We start from the raw sequence: 26,832 nt of genomic DNA, 5'->3' as shown, positions 1-26,832 counted from the left end.
CCACTGTGCCACTGTGCATCGACCCCGCTTTGCTTGGTTTTCATTCTCTTCCTTGAAGATAATTTGCGTTAGTTTATACCTGTGACATTTTCTTTTCAGTAATGTAATATTATCTCTAAAAATGAATTGTGGTAAAAAGTGTTATGCGCCAGCGACCAAAAGGTTGCTTGTTCAAATTGTGTGAGGAAAAAACACATATAATTCTGCCACTGAGCAAGGCAGTTAACTCTAACTGTTCCAGGGTCGGTGTAAAATTGTCTGATTCCGTTGCTATGACCTCAGTGGGGGCCTCAGGGAGAGTCAGATTTTCAAGCATCCAGCTAATTATTATTTTTCTTATAGTAATATTAACAGTGTTCAGTAGAGCAACTTGTCATTACCTGGTCCACTAAGCGTTGCCTTTCCCCAGCTGTCTGTTTGTCCCTCGTTTTACTTTCTCTCTGCTTTGATGTCTCATTTAATTGGAGATCCTTTGCTACTCTGCTCACATCTCTCACGCAACTCGAACATTAGAAGAAGACCTATTGTCCTATTATTTACGAGGACTACTTTTGTTTTATCTGTTGCTTGAGAAAGGGACAGGTCCTTCACAGCATTGTAATCCCGGCACAATGAGTGAGGTTGGTGTTTCTGAGGGCTTTCCTCACACTTTGTAATCGGGTCATTGAACAAAAGCATAACAGAACATTGGATTTGGTTATTTTTGTGTTGTAATACAAATGCAGGGGTACATACAGAGGTACTTTTGTCTAGATGTTAAATCCCCCTGGAGGCGAGGTCAGTGGTGCTCCCCCTGGAGGCGAGGATAGTAGAGTCTCTGCCCATTTGCAGTAAACATTTAAAACACTACATTTACAAAGAGAACTTAAAACAGTTCCAGTTCCACCACCTCTGTCTGTCGTCTTTGTGAATTGTGTTTATTATGTATATTATTTGTTGGGTCGTCTTTCCATCACTGACTTTTACCGATAACTAATATAAGTTGTGTGATTGTGTCACCTTGCTTCATAAAAAGGAAAGTATTGTGATATCTGCTGACTCATTACATGGGACAACATAAAATTTGACAGTTTTATCCCTTAAGCAGATGCTCCTATCTGGAGTGATCTACAGTTCTGAGTGTGTACCACTAAGTGCTTTGTTCAAAGCCCAAATTAAATAGATGATTAATCCCATGAGTGTCGGCTGAATGTGTAGGGGGCCTCTGCTTTTCTCACCCCCTCTTTTACTCTCTCTCTCTCTCTCTCTCTCTCTCCTGGGTTTCACTTTACATTTGCCCATCAGCTAACAAAAGAGAATAAATGAAAGTGATAGAGAAACAGAAAGATGGGCCTGCCAGGTGGTGCAGCAGTTAAATGTGCTCCTTTGCAGCACCAAGCTGATCGCCACAGAGACGCGGTGCTGCAAAGCCCCATGGGAGATGCAAATTGCCAGGCTTCATCCAGGGAGGGCGGAGCATTGTCAGCAGGGATTTCCTGGTACCATCGTGATCTAACCACTCCCCCAGGTGACTTGTGGGCTTGCAAAGCTAACTGGGATCCTCAGGTTAGTCAGCTGGTTCTCACACAAAATCAAAGGAGGAAGACTTGCTGTGATCTTTGTTGCAATGACCCAGGACCCCAAATACCATTGGATATGAAGAAATTGGGAAAGGGAGAACGATACAGTATATTCCAGTCCGGACAGACCCGTGTTCGTTGGTGGTTTTCTCAGAGTGGTGTTCCTGTAAATTTGACTGCACTTTGTCTTTAAATTCATTAAGTAGAGAGTGTCTGCAATCTGGCATATATTCTCCTGCAAGTGGGGAATAGAGGCATCGACAAAGAAATGAAGGGAGACTAAGATCAATGAGGAGAGAGGAGGAGAGAGGAGGAGGTGTCAGAAAAGGAGAGTGTTTGGGGGGGGGGCAGAGAGCTAGGAGGCTGGGATGGAGTGAAGACATGGGTGTCTGGCCATGGGCCTCAGCCCTACTCTGTTGGCAGCCTTGTGGGCTACACTATCTCACTATCTCCCCCTGCCAGCGCTCTGATAGCATTTAACATTCAGAGAAATAATCAGATCTGTCCCATCATCTCTCTCTAACTCTCTCTCTCTCACTCACACACACACACTCACACACACTCTTTGGCTGTTAGCCTTGTTTCATTTCAAAGCTTTTGTTTTTCTCTCATTGATGAGCTTTTCTTTTGTCCTCATCTTTGTTCTGTGATTATATCCACAGCCTTTCAGGGTCTGTCTGTTAGGTTGTTCTGCTCTGAATCTTTGTCCGGCCAACCGTCCCAACCATGCCAACCGTACCAACCGTACCAGCCGTACCAACCGTTCCAACCGTACCAACCGTACCAGCCGTACCAACCATACCAACCATACCAACCGTTCCAACCGTACCAGCCGTACCAACCATGCCTAAGGTTCCAACCGAACCAACCGTTCCAACCGTACCAACCGTTCCAACCGTACCAACCGTCCCAACCGTACCAGCCGTACCAACCGTACCAACCGTTCCAACCGTACCAGCCGTACCAACCGTACCAGCCGTACCAACCGTTCCAACCGTACCAGCCGTACCAACCGTTCCAACCGTACCAGCCGTACCAACCGTACCAACCGTACCAACCGTTCCAACCGTACCAACCGGACCAACTGTACCAACTGTACCAGCCGCACCAGCCGTAGACTGTGCCAGTTTGACTGTGCCAGTTTGACTGTGCCAGTTTGACTGTGCCAATTTGACTGTGCATGTTATGTGCTATGGCAACATTTAGGGGATACCCACCCAGATAGGGAATGCCAGCGTTCTGCCAGCTGTGCCACCTGCGTCAGTCAACCAGGATTTGTGTAGCCGTGTGCCAGTGTAGACCTAGGCAATTCCTGCCCCCCCCCCCCCACACACACACACACACACATGCAGACACACAACTAGGACCTGATCGATTTTTGTGTCTGTGTGTGTGTGTGTGTCTCGGCAGCCTCTGTCTGCCTCTTTTCTCCGGCCTATAGCACACGGTCCATCTCTCCTGTCATCCTGTTGAGTAGGTCCACTTCCATTGTGAGGGTTCATTGAACACATTGCGGCGAGCTGGAATAGGTCCTCTCAAAGGGTTTCCATGACTGGGCGCTTTGAAGAGTGTTTCTGAACCGCGGGCCGCTTTCCCGAGCCGGCGGGATGCCGGCCCGCTCCGCCACGCTGTGTGTGTGTGTCCTGTGAAGTGCTGTGACTAATGAGCAGACAGATGGCACACACACCGGTCGGTCCTGGCCGGCTGCCGCTGGCCACAAAGTAGATGAAAAAAGGGCAGGAATGCAGACAGCGCGCGTCTGTGTGTGCTTAGTGGTCTTCGATGTAAAGGCATGTATTGGGGTCGGCATGTCTACAGGCACTCCTGTGGTATGATTGGAAATTGAAGTGTTGCCCGGGACAACTGATGAATGCACACTGGGTTCTTAAACTGGGGTCCGCGGAACCCTGAGCGCCCTGAGGTACTGCAGGTGGGCTTTTAAAAATTGCTTTACAGAGCAAAACCAATCTCTGGTGTCAACAGGGGGTCCTATAAAACCAAAGCCAAGGAATTGGTTTGTCTAAAACCACTGTGACACTTATGATGTGCTATTTTTATCTCTCTTGTGTTGTGTTGGGGATGAGGTTGGTCCGTGATGAATTTGCAATTTCAGAAGGGGTCCAGGCTCCAGAAAGGTTTGTGAGTGCATTTACTTTGAATGCCATCACCCATAGGACCATCAGAATAAAAAAACCCTCATTGCTGTCAGAGATATATTTAGATTCCCTCCACAACATTATGTTAAGGTCTCAGAGCGAGAAGCTGCATCTGACTAGCCTGGGAAGCTTCTGTGAAGATTACCCATAAAACAGTAGCTCTTAAAAATATTCACCCCTTTGGATTTCTCCTTATTTTATGGTGTTAGAACATCACATTTCGAAAAAACTAATTATTAGGATTTTTTGCCTCTAATCAACACAAAGTCCATGTATTGTCAGAGAGAAAAAATTTAATCTACAAATTGGTTTAAATTATTTTTCAAAATCCAAACAGAAAATAATTAGTCAAACTTTAATATTTGGTTGAGGCACTTTTTAACAGCAATTACAGCTAAGAGTTTATTTGGATATTCTCAGCTAATCGCCATATTTGCTTATTTGGAAAAACAGCAGTTTTTCCCTATTCTTCTTTGCAAAATTGCTCCAGCACCATAAAGTTGGATGGGGACCTTTTGGTGAACAGGAACTCTTTCCACATGTTCTAAATTGGATTTAGGTCCAGGCTTTGACATAAGCCACTTTAGTGTAAATTTGTATGTCTGGAGTCATTGTCCTGCTGGGAGATGAGTCCCATGTCTCTAGCAGTGTTGATCAGGTTTTATTCCACTTTACAGCATCCATTATGCCCTCTATCTTCACAAGCATAGAGGACTTCACACTGACCAAGAGAAGCAGCCCCATAGCTTGTTCCTGACACCACAATGCTTCATTGTTTATATGGTGTTCTCAGGGTGATGTGCAGCTGGCTTGCTTTGAGGTAAAAAAGCTCTGTTTTGGTGTCATCAGACCACTGAATCCTCTTCTGCTTGATCTCAGAATCTTCCGTATGCCTTCTGGAAAACTCTAGCTTAGATTTTGTGTTTTATTCAACGATGGCTGTCTTTTTGCCCCCCTTAAATACAGGTGTACTAAATCTAAAACCATGTGCACAGATGGATTACAGGGGGGCTAGACAGCAGTCAACCATCTGAATATTTTAAGTTTGCCTTGCAAACTATTCTCTCTTCACAGTTGTCCCAGTTAAAACAGTTCTTGGTAATGCCCTCTCCATCTGTAATATAACCATTTAGGAGCCTTTTAGTTGTTGTTTAGTGTACCATCAGAAGTGGGATGTTTAATGTTATTTTACTCATGAATGTACAGTATTTGTTATATTCATCCAAACTCTTCTCAGTCATATTTTGCATGGTCACACCACCGATCAAACCAGGGACTTTTCAGACAGATGGTATCCTTTTCAGTTCATTGGCCAAAGTAGGACATAGAGCCACAGTCAATAAAACCAGCCCTCTGTTCCCCTCATGTGTTCCCCAAGAAAAACGTATTCCACTGAAAGTGTGATGAATAGCCATGCATTTAAACTGCATGACTCTGTGTTGTAGTTTCAAGGGGAAGTTGCTAACAGTGATTGATTCAATGTCGACATAGTGACTATTAGGGAGCTGCCTTGCTATCCTCCACGCTCCCAAGGGGGCAAAAACATTCTACGGAAAAAGGCTTGGACCCCTTTGCTGGTTGTACATAGACAATGAAAGCTGTTTTTCAATTGGTGGGCATGCCTATTGTGGGGCAGCTTCTACTACTTCCACATCTACTACTCCTACTATTAATCCTCCTACTAATAATTATATTACTACAACTACTACTACTACTACTACCAGTCCCCTCCTCCTACCTATAATTAATGTCATTATTTTCATCCTTTTAAAACGAATATGTTTAATAATTCAGAGACTTGTAATATTTTTGGATGTGTACTGAGCTGTACTGTATGGTGGTCTATACTGTATGGTATAGTAGAGCTGTACTGTTTGGTGGTCTAAAGTAATGGTATAGTAGAGCTGTACTGTTTGGTGGTCTAAAGTAATGGTATAGTAGAGCTGTACTGTTTGGTGGTCTAAAGTAATGGTATAGTAGAGCTGTACTGTTTGGTGGTCTAGACTGTAATGGTATAGTAGAGCTGTACTGTTTGGTGGTCTAAAGTAATGGTATAGTAGAGCTGTACTGTTTGGTGGTCTAAAGTAATGGTATAGTAGAGCTGTACTGTTTGGTGGTCTAAAGTAATGGTATAGTAGAGCTGTACTGTTTGGTGGTCTAAAGTAATGGTATAGTAGAGCTGTACTGTTTGGTGGTCTAGACTGTAATGGTATAGTAGAGCTGTACTGTTTGGTGGTCTAAAGTAATGGTATAGTAGAGCTGTACTGTTTGGTGGTCTAAAGTAATGGTATAGTAGAGCTGTACAGTTTGGTGGTCTACGGAGGATATTGGAGCAGCTGCACTTGTCCTGAGTGCATTGCCCTGCTTTCTGTCTCTAGGCCTACATCAAACAATCCCACTGGATTACAATGTCAGTGTCTCTTTCACTTTAGCTCAGTATTTGTGTGTGTGCCTGTGTGTGTGCACGTGTGTGTGTGCATGTGTGTGTTCACTGGAATGGGGGGCATGAGACCGGCGGCATAGGTATGGCTGCTTGCCACTGTGTGTTTGTCTGTCTAGGCAAATGTGATGCTTACACATCCTCTTTTAAGACCAAGAGAGGGAGAGCGAGCAAGGGAGGGAGAGTGAGAGAGAGGAAGGGAGTGAGGGAGAGAGAGAGGGGGAGGGCGACTTGCGTCTTCAGAGAATGGTGTGGTGGGGGCTTCCCTCCCAGCTGGTTGCCCGTCGCTACGCTGTGGGTTTGTCTGTTCCAGTGAGTCTCTGTCCCGTGTCAGACAGCAAGCTGGCAGCAGCTGCAGTGAAGGGCTGGCTCTGATTCTGGATGTTGACAGTGTCTCTCTCCTCCGTGGGACGAAGCCTGACTGTAGGTACACGCGCAAGCGCACGCGCACGCACACGCACGAACACACACTGATGTCCTAGCTTTTCCTGTATTGGTTATTATTGACATTCTTCTATTTTTCTGCCATTGCAGTGCTCTCTTCTTGTCCATGTGCTGTTTTAATGTGCTGTTCTTATCAATATTCAGTTCTAGTGTGTTTTTTTAGTCAGAAGGGTGTTTCCGGCATCCTGTTGCAGTCAGTATGCTGTTTTAGTGTGAAGTTCTAATGTGCTGCTCTAGTGTGCTGTTTTATTCAACAGACTGTCAAATTAGTAAAAATTCAAATGTTCTAATGTGTTCTAATGTGCTGTTCTATTGTGATCTTCCAGCACGCTGTTCTAGTCAATATAATGTTGAAATGTGCGGTTCTAGGGCACTATGCTGGGGGCTGTTGGTTTTAGACGTGTGGCTTGTAACAATTCATTTCAGAGGTGTTACCATGAATCATTCTATTGTGAGGGGGACATGTTCTGGATCGGTAAAATGTCCTTGGAAACTGAGAGGACAAGTGTAGTATGGTTTTGCATGTATTCATAAGCATCAGTATTGATTGTTCTGTTACGTTTTCAATGCTCAGTTGTCAGTCTGTGTCTCTCTGTGTCGTGTGTGTGTCTGTCCTTCTTGCTGTGTCGTGTGCCTGTGTCTCTTTGTCTGTGTGGTACATGTCCTTCTGTGTCTTTTTTTGTGTACCAGTGTCTCTGTTAAGGATTAGTTCACGCTGGTCAATGAGTGGTGTCCAGTTTCCAGCCGTGTGGACCGCGACAAAGTGGGCTGGAGGGGGGGGGGCAGGATGTAATGGCTATCTTCAGACCCAGACCCAGCTTTACCACCCAGCTTTTGAGATGTACCGGTAGAGCGTGTGACCTGAATAACAGGGCAATGGGGCTGGTCAGGCTGGAGAGATGGAGGGAGATTAACAGGGTGTGTGGGGCTGCTTTAGTACTGACCCTAGTTCCCACTGTCTTCCATCTACAGTGGATGCCAGGAGTGTTCACCGCCCCAGACTACCTAACCTTTTGTTGTGTTACAACCCGGAATGAAAATGTGTTCAAATGTGGATTGTTTCTTTTTGATTAACACGGCATAGACAATACTGCTTGAATGTGTGACCCATGTGATTTGGCACAGGTAGATTTGTCTACACTAAATATTTCACTTCATAAAGCAACTCGCCGCAGCACGTCTTCTTTGTGTCATTGCAAAGGGTTTATATAGTTATCGATACGTTGCACATTATTAAGTTGAATCCTAAACCAAACTGAGGGAGCATATAAACTGTGCAGTCATTCTACACACGTCATTGCATTTGTAGTCCTTAGTACAGGAACAAAATCAATTCCTTGAACATACCACAGCCTCCCTGATCCAGTGCTATTACCATGTTCTTTATCTCTAGTCCTCATTCTCCAAAACCACTCAGAGGCCAATAGGCAGTCCACTGAAGAACAGCCACCTAGACAGTAAATAAACTATACATATAAACTATATAACAGACCCAATGATCATTACTAATCCATACATTAATTTGTCTGATTGTCTGTAATTATACCTTAGCATTTATATTTCATGTGTAGTGTGCATACAGTCTATTTACAGGTGACATCCCAGGACGTTCCTGACTTGAGAAGATCAAAATGGGTTCAGATTGTAACCATAAAACATCCGGCGTCAGTCCTTGGCCCTTCGATGTGTGGACCAGATTAATAAGACAACAAGTGGGAGGAGCCTTATCATAATATAATCTAAATATTCAGTCTTGAAACCCCCTCCCCCCCCTTCTCTGTCCATATTTGCCTAGTATGATAAGCACTTTAACCAGTATCCCAAAGATTGCTAGATCCAACCCCAGACCTGGTGAGGTGAAAAATCGGTCAGTGTACCTGCAGGGCAGTTTACCCTAATGACTCTCCGGATGCTCATCAACGCAGCCGAAAGCAGAAGCTACATCTAAAGTAGGATCTTGGGTGCAAGCTCACAAATGTCCTTTTTGCCTTCCTGTGCAAAGTTCACTCGTCGTACTTTATGTTGTGCAATCAGCTACTTCAGTGGCCTTGTGCGGTTTTTATTTCTAGGTATTGTTCTCATTACAATGTGGGAACGCAAACGGAGTGATCGTAGAAGTGATTCTAACTGGTTCCACTGAGTATTTATGTGTCGTAGTAACCCATTTAACAGAGAATCTGCCATAGAGACTCAGTCCTACTAACCATGATACAATATAGAGGTGACTGACAGAGTTTAGCAGTTGAATGTGCTGATACATTCTTCAACGTGCCCTATAAAACTCCAGTCTCTGTGGGATTTGGTGGTGTGGAGGCTTGAATGTGGCTGTTATTGGGGGTTGAACACCTGGATGGTTGTGTAAGCTGCCACCTGTGGCTTCTCTCCTCCGTAGGCAAATGTGAGTGCTTGTGGTGTGTAGGAGCTGGTTGATTGCTGGATGATTGAGGGATGACGGCTGCTTGTTCATTCATGTGCCTCGCTCCTTTAAGTGACAGCTCACCCTTTGAGCTTTTGGATTGGCAGCTCCCCCATGGAGAACACATTCTCTGACTTTGTTCCTGCTCTTTACAGCTCCCTTTCCCTTTCTCCCTCTCTGCCCTCTCCCTTTCTTTCTCACAAAGTGCCTCTCCTTCTGTGAAGCTGGAGTTTGTCACAGAGTAGAATGAGCCTCGCCCTCCTCTCCTTACTCATCTCACCTGGTAATACCAGGCAGTTCTATGGTGATCAGCTGACCTTGCTATTCTCCGCCAGGCCTGTACACCAGCAATCTGTAGTCCCTACTTGTTTCCTTGTCTTTAACCCTTGATTCTTGTCAACATATGAAAGAATAACCAGGGAAGATACTCAGTGTCTGGTGATGTCTGTGGGTCTCTGACTTCAGGCAGTTATTCAATGCAAAGAATTTGCAACCTACTCAATACGGCACTAATTGTTTCATTTCTAATCCAACTTCCATAATGGTCAATTATCGCCTCTAAATGTATAAGGGAAATTGAACAAAGACTTAGATATAAACTGATTGTAACAACTGTTCACGGCCTGTGCCGTGCCGGCTGTTGCATTTCTATTGTTCAGTGTCTCTTGGTTGTGTTTCTATGTTCTTTGGTTATCTCCTGTGTCTAGTTTAGTCTTCAGCTGTATCTCATGTACCCCTCATCATGTCCCTATTTAAGCTCCTCCTGTCCTAGTGTTTCTTTTGTCAATGACTGGTGTTGCTCTCGTATGGGATGGTCATTGTAGCTGTAAACGAGTTAGCCTTCGTGTAAAAGAATCTATGTGCACCGCTGCGCCTGGGTCTTAGCTTACTGACCGTGACACTCATAGACAGTTGCTAATAAGTTCAGTGTCCCTAAGAAAATTGGATCGTGTCCATGTTAAATCTACAACGCTGCTAATTTGCCTAATTTCTCCAATATGGCAAAATGAATGAGTCCACCGTGGTTAATTAACACCACAGGTCATTTCATATTCACGTACAGTGATATCCAAAACACTTGGGTCTGCCAAAGCCCTTTGTGATTACTGCCGAGGGCTTTCTAAAAGAAACCGGATTGGTTAAATATGATAATGCTATTTGGATCAGTCTGCGACCGGTCAGTGTCAAACAGTTTTTGAGAATTTTGCTGTTGGTCGTTGTTCGCTTTTAATTCTTTGTAGGAAGTTGCTGAGCTGGCTTTGTTCTGATCGGCGCAGTACATTCCTGGGCCTTAGGGTGTGTGACGGCAGCCTGGCCCTGGGTGCTGCCTGTGCTGCCAGCATCCTCTCCTTCCAGGGCCACGCTCAGCAGTGACACGTGTGGGAAAACTGCCAACTCATAGACTGTGGTCTGTCACAGTGTCATTCTGTTACCAGCCTCTTTCTTTCCCTCTCTCTGTCTGTCACTCCCGATCACACTCTGGCTCTTCTCTTTATCCAGGATCCCATTTATACCAATTATCCCTATATTGAACAGCCATGATAGGATGGCATTCCAAATGGAGTTTTTAGTTTATTTGCAATTGTGCCTGGTGTTAGAATGGATACGTTATGGGTCTGCTTTGTCATCATGTCTGTTTGTGGTCACAGTTGGAATAGTGCATATATCTAATCCATCTAGATTTGGTCTGCTATTTAAATGTTTCAGGCGTATAAGAAAACTGCTCTGTGCACCGCAGAAAAGACCATCTCAAATCATATTTCATCTTTTTGGGTGGAACAAAAAACTACAAATAGAATCTGTTAAATTTTTTGAGCAATTCTTCTAAGCTACAGTGCATCCTGGTCTCAGCTTGATACTCGTGCAATTTCGTTGTCCACACAAACAGGCCTAATCGAGAAGTGTTTCACAAAGAGCATGAATAAAATTGTAATGTTTATCAGGGGGAAAAAAAGCAACTATTGTAATATTATTCCAAGGTTGTGTTTCCCAGTGATTTCCCTTTTGCTTTGGGGTGGATTGTGTATCAATAAGTGGTTATTCTAATTAAAGTCAGTCATTATTTGTAATGGGTGAGGGTGTGCAATTATTTTTCCAGTACTCGGAGAGGGCCATGGGATGCCTTGACGGACTGACTGCATCTACACTAGCGCTTCCCCCTCTGATAGAGATCAGATAAATCTGCTTGTTTACATTCCCATCAGAAGGCGGGTGGAGCCCTTTTTAAACCTGCCATTTACAGCACACAGTTTGCATTTTTTTATATAACTGTAGATGGGGTTCGTCTCTCTCTACCGCTATCATTCAAAGAGTTTCACTCAGTCCCAAACTCCTTCTGTCACTCAGCCCTACAGCCCATCAGACAACATGGAGCGGGGAAACCTGCTACACTTCTGTGGTGGTAAGGTTTTTGTTTACAAAGCAGTAGAAAATATAGCCTGCATTGTGATACCATGACTGTGTAGTCCCTAACAACAGGACCAGCTGAATCGACAGGGAACCCATTCAATCATTTAGCATTTTGCTAAGGATATTCAGGATCTATAGTGTTTTAGGTTCCCCTGTAGCTCATTTGGGCCAGAGATTCCCTCTAAATTACCTAAATGTTAAGTGTTTAATAGCCCCTTGAAGTTGTTCAGATTTTGTCAAGTCAGTACAGGTAGCCTCAAAGTTAAAGCATCTGACTAGCTGCTAGATTTAAGACATCGAGGCTACAAGGTGAAGAATATGTTCTCTTGCTATCTGGGTGCTCACCATATAAGCTTGTTTCTCCAATTTGGTTAGGGTAGATGTGGAGGACAAATCTCTGTTGGACCTTGGGTGTCTACTGACTCATTTTCCATAGTCCCTGTGGTACACATGAGTTTTATTTGCTTTGAGTTGACAGTCACCAGTGTTGCCCATAATAAAAAGAAACATTCATTTAAAAAGATAAGTATCATGAATCGCTGGTCTACATTGATATACAGGCTAATGTGGGCTATATAAAAAAAACAAATTTAAAGCTCTTTCAATGGGATTGGCTCCATTTGTTTGATGGTAGGGGACTCTGATAGGTCTGCACTAAGATGAAATAAAACAGACTATTAGCTTGTATGGCAAGTGTCTTCATCTCTATTTTCAAGTGGATGCAGACTCAATGTTTACTGTCAACACTTGTTGGACGTTGCACAGAATTCAACTAGTCTTCTGAGTGGAAACTTTGAAGTTCCTGCTAAGGAGAGCAGATAATTGCACAGTGCATTTTGAGGGAATGCTGTGGGGATGTCAAGTGTATGTCAGGTTCAGGCATCAGAGATGCAGCTACAATTGTAGGTCAAGGCCGTGAAAGACATGGGGATGGACAGATTCTCAGTCTAGCCATCCTATAATGAAGTGAGTCTGACCGTCTTTCCTCCGTTCAGCCTCCTGGTGTGTCTGCAGTTTGCACTGCGAGGGCACTGAATAACTGTGTTGTAATGTTTTTTCTTGTGTGTGTGTGGGGTGTAGGATGGGGGTGCAAGAGGAAGAATCTGCGCGCCCATTAATATTACAGTATTACACTGAGCAAAAGATGTCAGCAATTTAAAATGAAGGTTCATCAAAGCGTCAGAAAACAGGTGCTGATCTTCAAGGATTTGTCAAGAATTATTCATTTGCTCCGTGGCGTTGTCATCCCCCAAGAATCCACTCCACTCCACCACTCTATTCTGCCAGTATCTAAACTCATTCCCGTGAGTTAGGGGGGAAGGTTGTCTCTGTGTAGGCTCATAAGTGGGTGTGGTTGTGGACTCAGGGGGAACTGGAGTGGGCCGTTAAGAGGTTAAAGTGGTGTTGTCGTCTAAGTTGCCCATGGGCTGTAATGCTTCTTATTATGGTCCGTTCCTGCATGTGTCGGCCTGATGGTTTGTTCCTCGGGAGAGTGGAAAGACCCTGGGTAGGCATCGTTTAGACTCTGTGAAAACACACGTGAAGACACATGCAGACCTAAAGACTGTGGTTCTCCCCTAGGAAATGGCTGGTATAATAGAACTGAGCAAAGCGAGAGCCATTACTGCAATGTTGAAGCTCTGCATGTTTGTGGAAATACTACCCAGCCTTCCCCAAATCGACCTACCCAGTTATGTATGCAGCCAACTGCATACAGGCTTTACTGATGGTAACTCCATCCAAAACGTATTTCTGTCATATGCTCATTGTTTATAAAGCTCAGCTTGGCATTGATGCTGAGGAATTGGGTGAATCGATCTTGTTGTAATCTGCTGAAAGGAGGTACTTTTGCAGAGTTGCATTTTGTCCAACCCCAGTGGTAAGGACAGTTGGCTAAAAAGGAATCTGAGAAATTAGAAAATGTTGATTTTCTTCGATTTTTGGAAAAGCAACCTTTTGGCCTCGGTCTCTGCAGTTATAATTCACCTCTTTGTCTTTTATGTGGAACTCATTGATGTATTTTTCATGACATTTGGTGCTTGTACTCATGCATGCTTTACGAACTGCTGGATCGATTTTGCATCTGCATGAGGTGATTTTAATTGACCTAGAAAATGAATTGGAAACCACACAAAACTCAAACATTTTCTAGAGCCCTAAAGATTTCTTTCCTAACTGAGGTAATTTATCATCATGTATCTTTTTTCAACATCACATTTACAGTGTGTGTCTAATTATTAATGTTATCCTGCTAAATTCATTGATCTAGGATAATATATCCAATGCCTTCTTAATGCGATGACCCTTCTTGCCTTTGTCCACAGGTCAAAGGAGCTGATGTTGAATTTGATATTGTATTTGATGCTGTATTTGATGCTGTATTTGATGTTGTATTTGGTATTGTATTTGATGTTGTATTTGATGTTGTATTTAATGTTGTATTTGATATTGTATTTGATGTTGTATTTGATGTTGTATTTGATGTTGTATTTGATATTGTATTTGATGTTGTATTTGATGATGTATTTGATGTTGTATTTGATATTGTATTTGATGTTGTATTTGATGATGTATTTGATGTTGTATTTGATATTGTATTTGATGTTGTATTTGATGGTTCTGTGATTGAAGCTGTTTATAGTGCACTTGGATCATGGTTAATAGTTAACAGGTATTGATTTCTTTATCTGTTTGGCTTAAGTCTGTTTGCTTGGGAGGATTTTTCATCCCTCCAATAAAGAATGATCCGCTCCTTGTTTTACACATCCTACCCAAGGCAGATTCTGGGAAAAGGTCACACTGACTTGATCAGAATATATAAACATATTGTGAATACATTGCTCATGATCATTAAAATATATGCAGGTATTTTGTCGCCTATTACTTTTTGCGTTAATACTGTTCAAGGATTCAGCTTGCTTATACTTGAATGATCAAATAAAAGGTGTAGAAACTAAACAGGAATGTGACTTTACTAAGGCTTTACCGTGTTGCAGTACTACTGTCAGTCTCCATTTACCCTCCCTCCACTGTCAGTTTTTACTTACAGGAGTTGAATTGCTGATGGTGTAAACTGGGTATTGATTGGTTTTGCTGTAGTCGTGCCTGTGTGTTGGATGTCATGGGTCCTTGCTGTCATCGTTCATCATAACAATGCCACCCTCACAAAGCGTGTGTGTGTGTTTGCGTGTGTGTGTGTGTGTGTGTTTGTGTGTGTGCACCAGTGTCTGCACCAGTCAACCAGGGTGTTGGCCTAATGTTCTTAGCTGTAAGACTGCAAGCAAGACTTGACTTGGGAAAGTTGTCAGTTGACTACAGTTGTTGTATTTCGGACACGTGCTCATGACCTTAAGATAATACTACCTTTCGTGTTATTATTGTGATGGGGAAAATATCAAAACAGATATTCACATGAAACACACCCCGGTAGGCGACAGGATAGTGGAATAGAAGACTGGAAACATTCAATGCAATCACTGGTTAACCTAGTATATGTATGCATAGAAATAAATTACTTCAAGTTGATCTTTTTTATAGATTTTGGCTCAGAACTTTAATGTTTTCTCTGAGATTTGAATTGGAGAGCTCTATACTTTGTGGTAGCTAGGGGGCTTTACTTGTATACATTAAGTCAGATTTCTTATGTCGAAGGCTTGTTGTTCGCCTTTATTCCTCAGTAATTCATTGTTAATGTCACTGAAGGGTGTTTGTCTTTCTCCAACTACCATCTCCCTGATTCGTATTACCCTGCTGAAAGGGTCCTGACTGGGCCTGGCCGTGATCCTGTAGAGACACTCCTCGTTGTTTCTGGTCAGCAGTTGTGTGTCTGCGTGGTAGGGTGCAAGGGGAGCTGCACAGTCGGTTGGACATAATGATCTTAAGCTTTTGAAATGTTAAGTCGGGCTACACTGTCTCAAAGGAACTATAGAAATCCACAAACAGATTAGGAATCTCTTGGTGGTCTCCTGGTGGGTGTAAGGCACAGAGCAGGGAGGACAGAACTGCGTCATCAACACCTCTGTGCTGCTTGGAAGCAGGCAGGGTGTCTAAACAGGAGCTCACCTATCCTTCTATGTGCTAAACTATGTTTGGAACATCGAACTACAGTACATTTAAAGTGTTGAAGTATTGTGAGGTTCCTGGTGATTCCATGATCCTCTGGTCCTCTCAGTACTGCCTGGCTCTACACCCCAAGACAAACGGTCTCTCTCTTTTCATTCCCGGTTATTGCAATGTTTCCCACTTCCCTTCTTTTTTTCTTTCTCTCTAGCTCTTTCTCTTTTCTCTCCTTCTCCAGCTCAATATTTATCCAATCATCCCATTTTCCCCCCAGACTCGGTTCGTCCGGTTCTGAGTCTGTTTCCCCGTGTGTTAATGAGACTATGCTCTGGAGCTGTGTGACTGAACTGTCTGTTGTAGGAGTTTTAACACCAGCATACGGAGGTCCCTGGGTGAAGATATAAACACCAGCAGTGTCTGGGTGACACTAGCGTAATCGTCTTGGCAGTATGGATGGTTGCATTGCCACCAACCAGTTCTGCTTCCATGTAGTCACTGCAACTTTAGCCGTTCCATGTATTTTCTTGTCTTGAGCTACCTGATTTAACTAATCGTCAACCTCCTGATTGTATGGATCAGGTGAGCTATTTGAAAACTGCAGCAATATTGTGAAATGTCTGATGGTTCCAAGGGAGAAGTTGGTGCTGCATTTCATCATGGTAGAGCTCTGTCAAAGTGCGTGGGGAAATCAATCATTTGGACTGAACGCAAGGCAGAACTAGACTGACTGTCAAAGTGGGTGGGGCAATAAATCATTTGGACTAAACACAAGGCAGAACTAGACTGACTGTCAAAGTGGGTGGGGCAATAAATCATTTGGACTAAACACAAGGCAGAACTAGACTGACTGTCAAAGTGGGTGGGGCAATAAATCATTTGGACTAAACACAAGGCAGAACTAGACTGACTCTGTCAAAGTGGGTGGGGCAATAAATCATTTGGACTAAACACAAGGCAGAACTAGACTGACTCTGTCAAAGTGGGTGGAGCAATAAATCATTTGGACTAAACACAAGGCAGAACTAGACTGACTCTGTCAAAGTGGGTGGGGCAATAAATCATTTGGACTAAACACAAGGCAGAACTAGACTGACTCTGTCAAAGTGGGTGGGGCAATAAATCATTTGGACTAAACACAAGGCAGAACTAGACTGACTCTGTCAAAGTGGGTGGGGCAATAAATAATTTGGACTAAACACAAGGCAGAACTAGACTGACTCTGTCAAAGTGGGTGGGGCAATAAATCATTTGGACTAAACACAAGGCAGAACTAGACTGACTCTGTCAAAGTGGGTGGGGCAATAAATCATTTGGACTAAACACAAGGCAGAACTAGACTGACTCTGTCAAAGTGGGTGGGTTCAGGTGGGGAAATAAATCATTTGAACTACACACAAGGCAGAACATGATTGATTCTGTGAAAGTGGGTGGGGCAATTAATCATTTGAACAACACACGAGAGAGAACGAAATTGACTCTGTGAATCTCTGATTGACTTGATCTCAGTAATCTCCATCATTTATCTCAGTCATTCAGAGTTCAGAGATCATAAAACTGGTTCCAGCCTCAACAGGGTTTTATGGATATGCGAAGTACAGCAATTGTAAAGGCTATCACTGTAATTCTCTCCTTTATTTGGATCAGGGTGCTCATTATCCCCATCACCTATTCTGGTAGCCCTCTTAGCTGGCTGAATATGCAGAGGGAGAGCCCCAGACTACAGTTGAGTATCATTAGTATGGTAACCGACAGAATCGTCCCGGGAGAGCTCTTTAGATGAATTCACGGTACTACTTAATTGTCTTTTAGGCAACAGTGTCTACGGTCTGGTTTCAGTGACAGACTCTTTTGGCATGAGGACTGCCTACAGTACGTGACTAGCCATACCGCTTGAATAATGCAACTCTGGTAGCAAGCTAGATGAAGATCTCTGAGGTAATTTTGAATGAGTGCGTTTTGCAAGTGGCTGATTTGCATCAACTTCCACAAACTACCATCACTTAAAGTTTTCCCGACCAACGTTGGTTTCAAATCCCATGGTTCTGTCATGACTTCCTTGCGATCTGAAGAGGACACGCCCCGGAGCATAGTTTTTCCCAGCTTGTCATTTAAACCAGACAGTCGTCACAGTAGCGTCGGGTTTGGGTTTCCATGGGGATACCTGACTACAGCCACAGACACACACTGACCCTGGCGTTTCGTATCGGGCCTCCCGTGTTCCTCCGTTTGTGCAGTCCTGAAAAAAGTTTGGAACTCTGACTAACACTGTAGAGTTTCCTGTTGATGGTTGCAGCAGAGCATTTGTGTGTCCCTGAAGGCCTCCATGGACAAGCAGTGTGCCTGAGAGAGGTAGGTAGAGACAGAAGCTGGAAGAGACAGACAGGCAGGCAGGCAGGCAGACAGAGAAACATGGCAGCAGCAGAGATGTATGTGAGTAATCAAAATCTTAATGCAGGTTGTCAAAACACAAACTGTCAGAATGCAGGCTGTCAGAATGGCAGTTGTTATTTCTGGATGTGCTCAAGCTTTAGATGTTTAAAAAGAGTTAGCTGATCGGGTGACTCACCTCCTCCCAGTGAATAGGTACCTCTAATGAAAGAACCTCAATGGAGAGCCACCATCGTCAATACTTTGCTGAATGCTGACTGTGGGAGGAACAGCGTGTCAACAGAAACACTAATTAATTTCACTGCTGAGTACTGACATTAAAGTCTAACAGAAGCTATGGGTCTGACGCGGCATTGTCCCTCAGCGGACTGTGTGGAGCTGCTCATTGTAGACGTTGGTGGAAAATGCCTGGCATCCAGGCAGGAGCAGATACAGTATCTCCTGACTCTTCCATATACGACAAGAGTTACAGAAAAGCATCTGAATGGATGTATGGACGGGACCGTGGAACAGCCCTGGCTAAAGGGTTGCTGATGATGACCAAATGTATGTGGACACCCCTACCAAATTATTGAGTTCAGGTGTTTCAGCCACACCCACTGCTCACACTCTTCCCAGAAGAGTGGCCAGTGGTATACAGTATCTGCAAAGTGTGGGGGGGCTCCATATTAATGCCCATGTTTTTTGGAATGGTATGTCCAACAAACTCATACTGTAGGAGTGATTGTAGGAGTGATTGATACTTTTGGCCATATAGTGTTCCTCCACATAAGATACAGCTCTGCCAGCACTGCCATATTGTGGGAATTATGTGGATTAGCAAAAATTACTATGAATTTTCTATTGAAAAATTCTGTACCTACAACATTTTCAAAGGGAATGTTTTATCAAGTAATGACTTAGCAGGCCATTTTTATTTTATTCCCATTTAAAAAAATAAAGCAAAACATTGTTAAATTCTTTTTGCATTTCACTTGTAGCCCTGGATGTCCTGATTGATTTTTTTTGGAGACAAAATAGGAAGACAGGTTATGCAGGTAAAGGAAAAATAGTCCCCCCTCAGAACATTTTAAGCATGGGCATGATAGGGTTAACACACTAAAGAAATCTCCTGCTGAGACACCAGATAGGATAAGCCTCTCTTTACCACCCACATGTGTTCTTCACCATTACCCAAACACAATGAAAGCCCATTCTTATTTCAGTGTGTTTGTGTGTGTGTATGGGGGGGGTTAGGTGGGAGGAAATAAATTAGAAGATGTTACGCCAAATACCTCAGGGCGGTTCAGTCTGTGTGGCTGTTTTTTGATTAATCTGTGCGCATGTGTGTTTAATGCCATGCTGACAGTCAGGTCTACCATCCTGTTCTCACTCTCCCATCACTTTTCACTATCACTAGTCACTATCACTAGTCACCATCGTTAGTCACTACCATTATTCACTGTCATTAATCACTATCATCAGTCAATATCACTAGTCATCATTGCTAGTCACTATCATTAATCACTGTCATTAGTCACCATCACTAGTCACTATCATTAATCACTTTAGTTAGTCACCATCGCTTGTCACTGTCATTAGTCATTGTTATTAATAATTATCATTAGTTACCATCACTCTGAGGTGGAGCTTAAATAGGTTTGATGGGTGATTGGCCAGTATATTGTCAGTGTAATATGACAACCTGGGTCTAACAATCTGAACTGTGTAAGATAGCTAGCTTAGGTAACAAAAGAGGAAAAATGGAATGAAGGTATTTCTGCCACTCAGAAGAAAGAAAAGCAATACATTATACAAATTAAATATGTGCCTAGCAGCAAAGTTTTGTAACTGCAGGTACGTATTTGTTGTAACCTAATAACAAGCTTCTGTTCATCATGATACATGAAACATACTTATTTTGGGGGAGAATTGTAGTAAATAGTAATATTATCTGCCTCTGTCTTTTAGTTTTAGATTTTAGTTTAATATTTCAGTGTTGTGGGGGTAAGGTTCACACCCATGGGAGAAAAAGCTCAGCTGTGCCCCTGTTATCACTAATCACCATAACAAGTCACCATCACTAGTCTCCATCACTAATCATAATCATTAGTCACTATCATTATTCACCATCACTAATACCATTAACACCACAACAGTCAGGGACAGCTAAGAGATGGAAAAACCAGTGACTCCATGTAGGATAGGCACATTCAGGCCTGGCTCCAGGATGAAATGACTGAGGGGGCATTTTTTATAAATGAGGCATATTTAATTCATATACCATTCGCAGTGTTGATAGAAAGACAACAGTCACAAATAGAATAGAGCAAATACAATTGCATTATTACATTCCATTGCAAAATATATTTTATCAAGTTAATCTCACAAAGTAACCGGTTGTAAATAGTTTAATTCAACAATGTTTCAATGTTTCAACAATGCAGCAAAAACAAACAGTAGCACGTACTTGATGATGTCACTTTTATCTTTCATACGGTACACTTATTTCATGGTTAATGTGATTGGTTTATTCCACTTTCACTCCAGAATTATGCTCTGATTCAGCTTCTGAAAGATCTAGCCAATAGCAAGCTAAGTTATCTAGATTTATTTTCCCAGAGACCACCTAAGATCTTTTTCCTTCACAATTATCACTTCTCTTTACAACACAATATTAATACATTCAAACAGTAGATGATTAACATTATGGATTACACAGTAAATATAAATATTAAATTGAAGTTATAACAAATGATAAATTTTTATAAACCTCTAGGCCTTACAAAATAGGACTATGAATGGAAAAACAGTTTGAGGTCCCCACAAGGATACTAACAGGTGTTTTTTTGTAGGTGTTTCTAGACTCTCTCTTTTTTGGTATTCAGACGCACAGTAGTCTCAGCAGTGCAGCCAAGTGATAGGCTTTAATGGCTTTTGAAAAACAAAGCCGTAAACATAGAAATAATTAGTTCCGTGTAATTGCTTGTGCGATATATATGAAGCCAGCTGGTCAGTGAGGCTGTGCCTCGCATCAATATAGTAGCTATACCAGCTACTGGGTGTCATGTTGTGTGGATGTAAGAGGAACCATCTAAAGTAAATACGGAGAATGAAAGCCGAACCATCTCGCAGCTGCCAAATGATTATTCCAAAAATTGCCTTCTTACTTGACCTCACCATGATAAGAGGAAGAGGCATGTCACTGGAGAGGTCAAGGCATGCCACTAAGTGACCCAAAGCATTTACTCTAATGACTGATGGATGAACCGACTCCCTGAAAACCTGACAGAGGAACTGCATTTCATATTCTGGGGGTGCTCAGCGAATAAGGGATTTGATTATTTCTTCCACCGCTTTTCACTTAAGTGTTTCTGGAAAACTGGACTTGGAAGTTGCCTTGCAGCCTGACATGTAACAAGTGAATTTGTGACTAAAATAACATCAGCAGTAGAACAATGTGCTTTGCAGTTGGATGGTTATTCGAAGGTTGACAGAAGGTCTGCCTTGTAATGGATCAGTGGTTGCTTCTCTCTGGCCAGTGATTCTGAGCTACATCTAGTGGTAATGTTTGTGAATCTGTGCATTCGCATTAAAGTCTCTTATTTGACAGGTTCCATAATTCATTGTGTTAAAACACACCAAAGGCAGACAGTGACACACACACTAAGAATTTTATTTGTTGGGACCAAAATGTATTTCCATTTATGATCCTATTTTCTAACCCCTGACCTAAACCCTAACCTTTTACCCCAAAACTCCCAATATCTGCACCATATCCTAACTCCTAAACCTAACCCTCAACCTAACTCTTATTGCCTAACCTTACCCCTAAACCTCATTAGTACCCAAGCCTAAAAAAGTAATTTATAAAAGCTACTGCACAACACCTCTCCATAGTTACCGGCTCTGTAGTAGCACGACCTAAACTACCGCACAACACCTCTCTATGGTTACCGGCTCTTTACTAGCACGACCTAAACTACCGCACAACACCTCTCTATGGTTACCGGCTCTTTACTAGCACGACCTACACTACCGCACAACACCTTTCCATGGTTACCGGCTCTGTAGTAGCACGACCTAAACTACCGCACAACACCTCTCCATGGTTACCGGCTCTGTAGTAGCACGACCTAAACTACCGCTCAACACTTCTCCATGGTTACCAGCTCTGTAGTAGCACGACCTAAACTACCGCTCAACACTTCTCCATGGTTACCAGCTCTGTAGTAGCACGACCTAAACTACCGCACAACACCTCTCCATGGTTACCGGCTCTGTAGTAGCACGACCTAAACTACCGCTCAACACCTCTCCATGGTGACCAGCTCTGTACTAGCACGACCTACACTACCGCACAACACCTCTCCATGGTTACCGGCTCTGTAGTAGCACGACCTAAACTACCGCTCAACACCTCTCCATGGTTACCAGCTCTGTAGTAGCATGACCTAAACTACCGCACAACACCTCTCCATGGTGACCAGCTCTGTACTAGCACGACCTACACTACCGCACAACACCTCTCCATGGTTACCGGCTCTGTACTAGCACGACCTACACTACCGCACAACACCTCTCCATGGTTACCGGCTCTGTAGTAGCACGACCTACACTACCGCACAACACCTCTCCGTGGTTACCGGCTCTGCTCTAGCCAGTGGCTGGCATAACACAGTGACTCACTGGGGCTCAGCCAGGTCAGGCCTGACTCCTTGGTAATGTGTTGGGGGGAGAGGTGGTGACGGCTGGTTCTGTTCAGTTATTTCGGTCCCCATTAGCTGCTCTCTCATTGCAGCTACTCTTCCGGAGGTCTTAATGGGGACGACAGAAGAGGGATGAGCAGACTAGACTGGCTGTTTGACTAGCTCAGGGGGGTTGTTAACAGCATCCTAATAATGATAAAAAGGTGCAATCTAATAACGGAAACACGAAGAGGAAATGACCTGCCACTGTCATGAGGAATGGAGAAATGGGCTTGTAGAGTCATTTCGCTCAAGGCCCCGGTTGTTCACAGAGGCATTGTAAAGACAGTGCCTTGGTGAAGAATAACCTGGTACAGATCACCTTGAGGAGCAACTTGAGGTATGTCTGTGCACGCTGTGGGTGTCTTAGCTGAATGGAAACTGACAAGAAGTCTTGGTGTGTAAGAAGCCATTATCGGAGTGTGACTACAGGGCTTCCTTTTGCCCCTGTCTGGTTAAGACTGAGCACGCATACACGTTTGAGTAAATGTTTGTTGTTATTATTATTGGCAGGGCAGCAGTGAGTAGAGTTTAGGGAGGCAGGTATGTAGAGTGAGACAGGGATAAAGGGCACAGAGCGTTGGCCAAGCCAGGACATAACCCCCATCCTCAGGGGGAATGCGTGCTCCAGACTATGGCACCTGGCATTTTCCTAAACTGTTCCTTTTTCCAGGACCCCAGCCCAGAGAGTTGTCATGGGTATTTACCTTTCACCCAAGAGCATTAAAACTCTATCATCTCTATTTCTTATTCATGAGGGATCGGATTCATTCTGCCAGACTGCAGCCTTTCACAGTAGGTAAACCTCGAGTTTGTTCTAACTGGCACCCTTCTGCCCTGAAATGAAGGCCCTTGGCCAGAAGGAGGGCACTCCAGAGGGAATAGGCAGTCATTAGGGAACAGCCCTATAATAAGGTTCACAACGCCCTGGGAAATTGCTGTCACAGTAGATTGGATTACAATAGGAAGGAGACATGGGCGCCCTCTTAACCGAATACCCACAATGGGAAATCCATTAAAAAGGACGGCACTACGCGGGAGAAGGGCGCGGTGTTGTTGGCGGGGTCCTGGAGTGTATTGACTATTGTCTCCCTGGCCTATAAGACCTGCCCTCTCACACGTTTGCCCAATGGGATTTTAGCTGATGAGGTCACCGTTGATGACCACTTTTGACCTCTCCGCAGAACACGTAAGCGGCTGGCCATGTTGTTTCTGTGCTCCTTGTTTTGACGCATCTCCATGCTCTGTTAAAGACAAAGTTTGCATGTGGTCAAAACTACTTTGTCATGCTTTATGCAAAACGGTGTCAGGGATTGTCTTGTGATATTCAAATGTTACTTTAGGCTCGTTTTGTTTTGCTTATCTGCTTATGAAAAAACGTGGTCCACGCTGGTCCAAAAATGTATGACTACTGAGCAAGAGCATAGCTGTTAATAGTTCACCGTTTTTAATAGTAGCTATTTCACTATTCCCTGTCGTCGGTTGTTAATCGTTCACCGTTTTTAACAGTAGCTATTTCACTATGCCCTGTCATTGACCAAGGCTGCATTTCAGTAATTCCAGGTGAGTGTCAGTTTCAGTGTTCATGAATTCTGTTATTTCCAAGTTATTTCCATTCAGAGGTAATCCCGGAGAGACATACAGGGAAGTACTTCAAAGATATTCCAGGCCTGCATCACATAGGCACAACTAGCAGTTCCACAGCATTTAGGGAATATCAGCTGAGCCTGCTAGGACTGTAACACACCTGTTCTTTGTTCATGGTGTAATCTGCTGCCATGACTGGATATCTTCAGGAGTCTCGGATACTGTGTTGGGATCTGAGCGGCAATCATCAGTTGACAGTTAGCATTATAACCTTACAAGCTTCCCTGACAGGTACCTTGTGAGGATATAATGTATTGGGATATTCCTGACAGCATGTACGTTTATCATGAAGTAATTGCCATGACAGTTGGCATGTACAGTGATTACTAAAAAAGTTGGCCCACAAAGTTATCATATTGTTTTTTTTCATGTAATTGTCGTGCCAGTTGGCATGTAAGGTTATCCATCTGTATTGGGTTGACAGTGGCCATGTACATTTTATCATGTTGAAAGGGACTCAAAGTCTGATCTGGAATTCTATAAATATATTTGTAATTTGAGCCCTCACTTGCCAATCAAAGCTTTTATACCAGCCCCTTCCTCCCTCCGTCCTGCCAATAAACATCCTCCTATAGTCATGTAAGGATCTTGCAAAAACAAGGTTGCAACACTCTTTGCTGTAGCCAAGCCAATGGCCTTCTGTGCACAGAAGATGTCTCTCCCTCTACCTTTCTGTACCACCCCCCCATCTCTCTGTCTATCTGTCTCTCTCTCTGTGGGCACAGCCTGGATGATGCTAGTACCAGGGCAGGCTATTCTTAGCATCAGAAACCCAGCGAGCTGCAGAGACTTGACAGACGAACCCACGCATGGCAGGCGTTTTAAAATGTAGAGGGGGTGAGAGCAGCACACTGTAGCCCTCTAATATGCTTTGTGCATCAGGTTGGGCCCCAGTGGAGGGGTCCTTAGTCAGGATGTCCAGTAAGCCGTAGAATCAACCAGCGTTTCCTCTGGACCTCTTACGTTGGTGTGGCACAAAGATCTCTGATACAGCGTCAAGGGCAGCAGACACTAAGGGACCTATTGTCATTTATTTGAGGAAGAGACCCCATGTAACCCTCCCAATATACTGTAACAAAATGTGCTCACCTTTCCTCTTCACAGAATAATAAAATACTTTCAACGATAAACGGAAATGTAGTCGGCAAAATGCTAAAACGCGGGTTGCCTATAAAACCAGTGGGCGACGGAGTGCTTGTGTGGGCCATAAAATAGATACAAATAAATCCAACAGTATTGACTGACATGGCCAGACTTATTCAAACATTTCAAACTATTATTTAGTTGAATTTTCAATCAGGTCCCATTCGTAATGATCCAGCCGTTCTCTTGTGAATTGACAGTATATATAGAAAATGTTTTTGCATAACAATTTTTTGCCAGTTAACCTATCGCGGATCTAGCAAACATTCAGCTGAGCATTATTGTGGATTGGATAGTAGTCTGATAGAATCTGATGTTGACATGTCGTTTTGGCCTTGTTCCCTTGGCTGGTCGCCACATCATCGACCGTGTCATCAGTATTTAACAGGGTCATATCATGTTAAATGATTAGCCTGTCGTGGCAGCATCAATGCCGGAGCGGAGCAACACACTGATAATAAGCGTACAGAAATGCTTGAACCGCGTGAACAAAGCACCAACACAGCCTCATAGGATGGCACATGCACGCAGGTGGCAAATGTGGCAGGGATGGAAAGATGGTTCTACTCTCATCTTTGTCAATAAACACAAAAATGTTGACAAGCATTTTAATCACCCCACATTGCTAGCTGTCTCTTAGAGCACTTAATGTAATACTGGAGATAGGAGGTGGATGTTTACCAACTACCCTGTAATCAGTTTTCCTTTCTGGCTATGTCCTTGGGTTATGTGTCTGTATTTGCCTGATATCAACACAACATTTCATTAGTATCACAACTACTGGCTGTCGTAGGCAGGGGGTTAAACTGGCTGGTTAACTGGTAGTTTTTGTTTGTTTTCCTTGCAGGGCATCAACATCCTGGGGCCTGGTAATGCTGAGACGGCCCCTGCTGCCAAACCAGAGATGTACCAGTTGGACATCATATTGAAGAGGGGGAACAACCTGGCCATCCGGGACAGAGGAGGTAGGGACTGCTGCTGGTGATCTCTGTCTGTCTGTCTCTCTGTCTGTCTCTCTGCCTGTCTGTCTCTGCCTGTGTCTCTCTGTCTGTCTGTGTCTCTCTGTCTCTCTCTCTGTCTGTCTCTGTCTGTCTGTCAAATTACATCGATGTTATTAGGCCTAACTGAAATCAACAACGGTGGGCAGAGGATAACACAAGAGATTTGCCAGGAAATAGATAAAGATATGACTCCGATCAATAATATTGACGTAGATTTTTTGCAGTCAATTAATTAGGTGGAACCGGGATATAGCATTCCATTGCGAGGCACAGTCACCAGGAGCTTAGAAAGGCGCTACTAAGATAAAGTAACTTTCTGCGGGATATTCTACCACCGCTGGGTGGAAACCTAACGGACTTGTGGGAGGTAGGCTAAATGAAGGAAGATTCCATCGGCAATACATGCCCATTTCTGCGACCTGAGTGCCATCCAAGTGGGTGTT

At 43.5% G+C, this 26,832-nt stretch overlaps 1 protein-coding gene across 11 annotated transcripts in view; it reads left to right on the top strand.

Annotated features, from left to right (window-relative positions):
• mctp1a (multiple C2 domains, transmembrane 1a) overlaps positions 1–26,832 on the top strand; it is a 149,739-nt gene that overhangs the window by 26,200 nt on the left and 96,707 nt on the right. For 9 of the 11 annotated variants that reach the window (XR_004576672.1, XM_034296303.1, XM_034296302.1 and 6 more), the window contains exon 2: positions 26,236–26,353. Coding sequence is in view for 10 of the 11 variants with exons in the window: in XM_034296303.1 (XP_034152194.1) it covers positions 26,236–26,353 (118 nt within the window). In the remaining variant the exon portion in view is untranslated. Of the gene's footprint in view, positions 1–6,446; positions 6,583–26,235; positions 26,354–26,832 lie in introns of those variants that run through there. The other 2 variants (XM_034296305.1, XM_034296306.1) reach the window with 2 other exon arrangements.

This window comes from Esox lucius, chromosome 13 (genome assembly GCF_011004845.1).
Source record: "Esox lucius isolate fEsoLuc1 chromosome 13, fEsoLuc1.pri, whole genome shotgun sequence".
Lineage (NCBI taxonomy): Eukaryota > Metazoa > Chordata > Actinopteri > Esociformes > Esocidae > Esox > Esox lucius.
Note: the sequence above shows the minus strand (reverse complement) of the source record. Positions and strands in the feature narration are given on the sequence as shown.